A 7,619-nucleotide genomic window follows, 5' to 3' on the forward strand; every position below is an offset into this window, starting at 1 on the left:
AAACTAAGAAGGGACGAAACATTCCGTGACACTGGATGTTGGCAGAGTGTGTACACACTAAGAAGGGACGAAACATTCCGTGACACTGGATGTTGGCAGTGTGTGCACAAACTAAGCAGTGACGAAACATTCTGTGACACCGAATGTTGACAGAGTGTCCACAGACTAAGCAGGGACGAAACATTCCGTGACACTGGATGTTGGCAGAGTGTGTACACACTAAGAAGGGACGAAACATTCCGTGACACCTGATGTTGGCAGAGTGTGCACAAACTAAGCAGGGACGAAACATTCCGTGGCACTGGATGTTGGCAAGGAAAAGACTAATGTTTCATGAATAAACTCCTTTAAGAAAGTTGTGTGCTTACTCACAACTTAACAGATCTACGTGTTTTAAATATACAAAAACACGCTGGTGATACAAATGTTGAATCAATAGGGATTAAGCCGGGATGTGACGCACAGATGGCGATAATCCCATGCTATGGACAGCTGCATTGCGCTAAGAGGTATTTAGTACCCGTAACGACCTGTGAAAGGCTTATATAAATGTACTTACGCGCTTGGCAAAGAGGGGGCCAGGTTCATTTTTAAATTATTCTTCTTATGGTGGGTGTATGATCACTTATATTTGCCATGAACTTTCTGTGTAGTATCGTCATCGTGTTGCTGGTGATTTTGAACTGTAAGTTTTTTTATTTCTTTAGTTAGTTAATTGAGCCCTATTTATTTTAGCTCGATTGTATCTAAAGCCAAAGGCTTATTGCATGCTTTCGAGTCCGTTTCCTCAGTAGAATCAGTACTAGATGTATTTGGGGAGATATAAAGAACCAGTACTTGTGCATTTGAGGATCTTAAGAACGCTCCTAATTTGGGGAACGTACACGTGACCTCCATGTCACTATGATACATTCGATGCAAATAAATATAATTATACATACGGTTATATGTACAATGTTATTTAAAATTAAACTAACCTCCATAATAATTACATTCGAAACAATTGTTTTTGCATGTGTTCAATAGTATCTTTTCTCGAACTAGATTTGGTATTTTTAGACTAGTGTACACACATTTTGTTTGGCGTATTATATTTGGATTCCCTCTTCTAAATTACTTAATCATAAATGTAAACTATACTTGAGCTTAATATGTATAATTTGACATTGCCAATAACCCCCATTTACATACGAAATCGAACATCTAATTAAATACAGTCGTCGAGAATGCAAACTGGTAAAATAACGTGACGCAATGAGTGGTATTTGATATTACCGTATATATTGAAAATGTTACAATCGAAGACAACTTAGCGATATCAAAGATGTAAACCAATTGAGTAGCAACCTATTTACATGACAAATCCGTTTTGATAAATGTATGAAACAGGTCTAGTTTTCGGAAACAATGAACTGTCATCCGCTATTCAGGAACTGATTTTAGGAACTGGGAACGGTCGGTCCACTGCTTGAGAATAAATCTTTTTTTTTGAAAAGTGGGGAATATGCGTCCACTATTCAGAGGTCGGTTTGAGAAACTGGGAACTGTCGGTCCACCAAGCCAGCTATAAAATACTTAACCATCGTTTGCGCATTTCTCTACTGATTATATCACATTTCAGATGTGTCAGTCAATTAAATTCTGTAAAAATATCTATATTTGTTCACATGGAATTTCCTTTTTTGTATTTACCCGTGCGTAGTCACGTTCCTTTATGGGTTTCGGATTTTGGGAAAAAAGTAATTTGTGTCGGTCACTTTCCTAGGGGTTTGTGTTATATTCACGGATCGGTCAACCGACACAATCATCGAATATTTATATCCCACTAATAACAATGACTTTACATGAGAACAACGGCGTGCTTCCGACGCTGCCCGAAGCCAATCTTGCGTTTGCTCGTAAATGTTCGGATATCGTAGCGGAAGATTCACATGGAATATATTGTCACACACAAACTAAAAACGAGCATTTTGTATCTCGTTAAATGTATGTTACCATACCACGTCTAGCGTTGAAAGTTTTGCTATCGCTTTAAGGAACACTGATTTTTTACAATTGATATTTATTATTACGAAATATTCGTTGATTTTGAGTATGAATGTGGCTTGAAACATACACCTTTCATTTGCAAGACTTCTTTGACTTATTATACGTCACGTGTCCATACGGTCAATCTGGTGAATGTTTATATCAAACATATACTCTAGTTAATTAATTGGTACACCCATTTGTAGATACAATTAAATCCGGCACAATATGTTGCCGACATTAATACGATTTGTAACCCGTATTGTTTCACACGTAGCACGTTTTGTTATTGACTAATACCCTCATTATTGTTTTGTCGTAAAATCCAATCAAGGAACACTTTTATCGAACAATAAAATCTCAAGGTAAAGTTACACACCAATAAAAATCTATCAAATTGTAATTATCTCCTGCGGGTTCATTTGACTTGCAAACGGATATAATAATGCACGCAACAAAAAATGAACTCAGTAAATTGATGTGAACCGTTTAAAGCGAATACGCAGAAAAAAGGACGTTAGTGTGTGTCAGCTATGGAAATAATGTGACACAGTCTAAATGGAAATAGGCAAAGTACATCAAAACAGTTACTTTCAAAATCCCAGTTCCCTCTTTGCTGTCACCATATTAAAGTTAATACTATCACAACTGTAAATGACCGCCGTTTTTTTAATACGTCAATCAACGTACAGACATGGCTTAATTAAATTCAAATTAGTATTGAGCGATTCAGAAAGCATAGCATAAACTGTTAAACGAACGTGCTTCGCTAACACCTTTAAAATTGAGCCGCGCCCCGGGAAAAGCGGGGCTATATGCATCAGAGATCGTTTTGTACCAGATTACACTTTGCAGTCCGTTTGTATGTGTGTGTGTTTTTTTTGTTTAAAGAAAGATTTTCTGAGCGAAAATCCTGCTTACGCGAAAAGTGTCGCCCTTGATAAGCCTGTGCGGACTGCACAGAGAAACCTGTGGCGACACTTTACGTACATGCATTAAACCCCGTTTTCCCAGATCGTTGCTTATTTATGATTTATTAACTAGCTTTCTTATAAAAATGTATTTCACGTATTTTAAACAGTTAACCCCTTTCTTAAAACAAGCAGGTAGCCTTATGTACCTCTACATGGTTTTGATTTGCTATATTTCACTGAAGCATATTCAAACTGAGCAGAACGTTTAAAAAAGTCGCAGTAAATGGTGTAATTTTCTTACGAAAATAGGTAATACAATAGATATTTCATTCACACTTTAGTTTCTTGACTCTTTAACTCTTAACAATACAGAAATGACGTTTTTATGTAGTAGATTGCACTGATTTCCATTCAATTAGAAAAACATAACAAAACTATATATCGTATACGATCTGGAAAGATTTTTCTTATGATTGCATCGGTATCTGCTGAAGGGATTGCAGTTAAGATCTTAAGTTTATGTGACAAATAGATTAAGGGTTATGATATATGAATAGTCAAACGCAACGCCATGTTCGTAAATCAAATGCATAATACATGTACTATGTTGAACACATACGTATCGCTAATTTCCATTTTTATTGAGTTAAATGAGAGATGTTGGAGCGATGTTGTATTAAGAAAATCGACACATTAATTTAAATACGAGGTCTAACTTTGGGCATTCTAATTTATTATGTTAATTGTTTTTTGTGTAGAATAATTACGGCAAAGTGGTGTAACCTTTTAAATCACTTGATCATTATCGCTAAATCACTACTTTGTCGCCGTTGATATCCCGGGCAAATTTAATTGTTCTCAAGGATAAAATACACGGTACTCAGTGATGCTAAAAGGAACAGGTTTCTTTTTTTTATTTTCTTAGGAGAAAAATGCAAACAAAAAATCATTTAAGTCTTCAACTCAGTAGGTTTTTGTTCGTAAAGTTGTTAAGTCGGTTTTTATTTTTTGCAAAATAATTGACTTTATAATCTTCATATTTGTTACTTTGCTGAATACCCCAAAAGGGAGTAGGATGGGGAGTGGGGGATATATATTTTAACCGTAAACAACTTACATATTAAGCGATGGACATTCCTATACATGTTCCATAAAATTAAACGCTCGAAAGGGTTAAGTTAGTATTGAACGCTTCAAAGTATGCCAATAAAACACAATTATTAACTCCGATTTAATTATTTTGTTTTATTGGCATACTTTGAAGCGTTCAATTCTATATTATCCACACCGTTTTGAAACTCTATTAAAAAAATCTTACCAAAAGCTTTCCATGTCAAGCTTTAAATTCAACTGCGCATGCTCAGATATTTTCCATTTCTGTTTCAGATTCCGGTGCAGTCGTAGACAGAGACGCACAAGAAGGAAAATCGGTACTGCTGTCAGTGTTAGGGTAAATATTATTGGACTACATTAGAACTACGTCGTGCTCCGAAGGCCCCGAAGCTAATCTCGTGTTCGCTCGTAAATGTTCCGATATCGTAACCGGACATTAACATGGAAATAATAGGACACACAAAATAAAAACGAGCATTTTGTATTGCGTTTAATCTTATTTACCAGACCACATATAGCGTTGAAATTTTGGCTATTGCTGTGAGTAAATTGATTTCGTATGTGTTAACTTTATTTTTTTCGAAAGATTGTACGAAATATTCGTTGATTTTTAGTGTTCATTGGCTTATAAGTTATGAAGAAATTTGCGTCGAATATGAGTATATAAGGACTAAGTGCTAGTTTTATTTCTGATAAGCAATACTGTACAATTAATAACATTCGTCGGCATAAGTTTTCGTAGTTTTTCAAATCATAACTTTGTCGTGCACACGTTATTTTTTGGCATTGAAATTAAGGAAAAACTTAGAAGTTTGCGTCGGTCATGTTTCAGATGTGTTTTTGTTAAATTCGTGGATCGATCAAGTCACGAAATCAACAAACAATACTGGCTACATAAAAGTGTATAAGTAATTAAAATTTTACAGTAGTTATTTATACAAAACGCTCTTATACCTATTGGGCGAGGATCAAAATGCATGTCATACAGATGATAATGTTTCCTTTACATATTTTACCTGTAGATCACTTAAAGACAGCCGAAATGATGACGGTCGCTATGGCAGTAAAACAGGGTGGGACAAGTATAGCGGGGATCAAACCGCACGCAGAGGCGGGGGAGGCGTGGTCGACGACGATGGCGATGACGCGGACCTCGACACTGCGATAAGCGTCCTAACAAAGGCAGTCGGCGACATTGACCAAGGGAAGACGTCAGTGCGTCTGAATAACAAACCGGAAGTCACGAGCAGCTTGATGCAACTCACGAACAACCAAGAGATTCCCGCGAACGTTGCTGCTATCATAGACTCGACTTTAAGCAACTCGAAGGATAAAATTACCGACAGCGTGGCAGACCTTATCAAGTCGGCATCCAGTAAGACTACCTCGTACATCAACCAAGACGACCAAAGCGATGTTGCGCGCGCCTACAACTCGGCGACCGGCAAAACGAACAAAGAGTTTCCGGCGAACTTCGCAGACTTCTTCAAGTCTTTCCCGAGCACTAACGTAAAGTCCTACAATGATGTCAATTCCTACAATGACATCAAAGTCACTTCCAACACTGACGAACGGTCGAACGTCGACGTCGCAAAAAGAATGCAAGACGCATTCGCGAACGCTGGAGATAACAAACAGGGTAAATGGCAAAAGTTGTCGAACGGAAATTTCTTCAAAGCAGATAACCCGTCGGTTCAAAAATATAATGACGTCAAAGTTTCTTCTAGCATTTCAAACCCCGATGGGTCCAATATTAACGTCAATAACATCCTTAAAAACGCGCTCGGAAACGCCGGAAACACAGGAAATGCACAGAGCTGGCAAAATGCATTCAAAGGAGATACGCCATCGGTTCAAAACTACCGTGACGTCAAAGTTTCCACCGGTAATTCTGACGGATCAAACGTTGTCGTCAACAAAATCATTAAAGACCACATTGAAAACCAAGGCGGACCACAAGTTTGGCAAAATTCATACAATGCTGACACCCCATCGGTACAAAATTACCGTGACGTCAAAGTTTCTAACATAAATTCAAACACTGGTTCCGACGGAAACAAAGTAATTAAAGACGCTCTTGCGAGCGCAGACGGAGCGCAAAAGAACACATGGCAAAGCCCTCCTTCCGGAAATTCGGTAAGAGTAGATACCCCATCGGTACAAGCCTACAACGACAACAAATATCCTACGCCAAACTCAAACGGAAAGTCCGACAACTCAAACACAGACTTTGGAAAACGTTTACAGGACGCCTTCGGTAAAATCGGAAACGGTCAACAGAGCTCATGGCCGAACTTTGCAAACGTGCAGGCTTATCAATATAATAATAAACCGAATGGTCAAGTCAGCTCCACTTCTGATCGACAAACCTACACAAACACAAAAACAGAACCTAAGCAGGTTAAATCATGGCGCGGTAGCTACACACGCGCCCCAAATTACGGCACCACCCCTGGTTCGTCATGGGGCCGCAATAACGCCGGTCAGTGTCTGTTACGAGGAGAGTTATGCAAAGTCGGAAGTGGACCGGAGTGTTGTGCGTCTGACAACGCCTATGGTTCCAAAGTACCATTGTGCTGCACGCGGATAGCTTCTGGTTCCAGTCGAAGCGATTTCGGCCTATGTCAACCCAAGAATCCCGGCATGACATGCGACAGACGATAAACGCGGACGTGTTTGGTCTATCTCTTTATACAACGTTAATGAGGCACGAAATGACAACATGTTGCATTGAATAAACATTAACATAGTACGTGATATTGGTATGCCCTATGGCGTGTCGTGTAATGACGATACTGAGCTGTTTGTTTTGAATTCAGTTATTTATCGCTTTCCTTGTTATAGAAAAAAAGAATATTGGCTGTATATTGCTGTGTGAATAATTAAACTTAACGTATATTCGAGCAACGTTCTTGGAAAACTGGGCTTAATGCATGTGTGTTAAGTGTCGTCCCAAATTAGCCCGTGCAATTATTATATTTACTACAGTTTGAAAACAGGCTAATCAGGCGCAACACTTTACGCCAAGACTGGATTTTCGTTTAGAAGCGACCTCCTAAAAAATGAAAATAGTGTCCTCCCTGATAAGCTTGTGTAGACTGCATAGGCTAATCTGGGATGACACTTTACGCACATGCATGAAGCCCACTTTCTCCGAGAACCAAGCTCCTTTGATTACCTAAATCTGATGCAACTCTTTTGAATTCAACATGTAGTAAAAATATTATTTAGTTGAACAGTTGCCTTGCATTATTTCCATCCACCACTTTAGTACTGACACATTTATTGTGATGCCCTGGTATAATTAAAGCATCTGTCCGCTGAAAATTATTTAAAGCATTTCTAAAACTAAACAACGTCAGTTCCAATAAAAGAAAGTGAAGTTTATTTTCAATGACATAATTAGTCCGTTTATGCAAAATTCATTTAAAAGATTTTTCGTTCAAAAGAGTTAGGCTCTAAATAAACATACAATCTGTATACGGTTGGTTTTATTATAATGTTAATTTATTTCCAATGGCATTAGCAGTTATCGTATGTACGGATACAATTAAATATCATGCA

General features: G+C 38.0%; 1 protein-coding gene across 1 annotated transcript; it reads left to right on the plus strand.

The window, feature by feature from the left end:
• Positions 1–574: 574 nt before the first annotated feature.
• On the plus strand, positions 575–7,619 carry LOC127864573 (uncharacterized). The gene is made up of 3 exons (XM_052404306.1): positions 575–685; positions 4,329–4,392; positions 5,078–7,619. Exons 1-3 carry the CDS (start codon positions 637–639, stop codon positions 6,717–6,719), a joined length of 1,755 nt encoding a protein of 584 aa, XP_052260266.1. The 5' UTR covers positions 575–636; the 3' UTR covers positions 6,720–7,619.

The sequence above is a fragment of the Dreissena polymorpha genome, chromosome 1 (assembly GCF_020536995.1).
Source record: "Dreissena polymorpha isolate Duluth1 chromosome 1, UMN_Dpol_1.0, whole genome shotgun sequence".
NCBI classification, from domain to species: Eukaryota; Metazoa; Mollusca; class Bivalvia; order Myida; family Dreissenidae; genus Dreissena; species Dreissena polymorpha.

What these genes read in the sequence shown, in the direction of transcription:
- LOC127864573 (XM_052404306.1), top strand. Translation starts at nt 637, where the DNA reads ATGAACTTTCTGTGTAGTATCGTCATCGTGTTGCTGGTGATTTTGAAC. An exon ending in GTTGCTGGTGATTTTGAACT is followed by an intron (nt 686 to 4,328) that starts GTAAGTTTTTTT and finishes TTTCTGTTTCAG; the next exon opens with ATTCCGGTGCAGTCGTAGAC. An exon ending in GTACTGCTGTCAGTGTTAGG is followed by an intron (nt 4,393 to 5,077) that starts GTAAATATTATT and finishes TTTTACCTGTAG; the next exon opens with ATCACTTAAAGACAGCCGAA.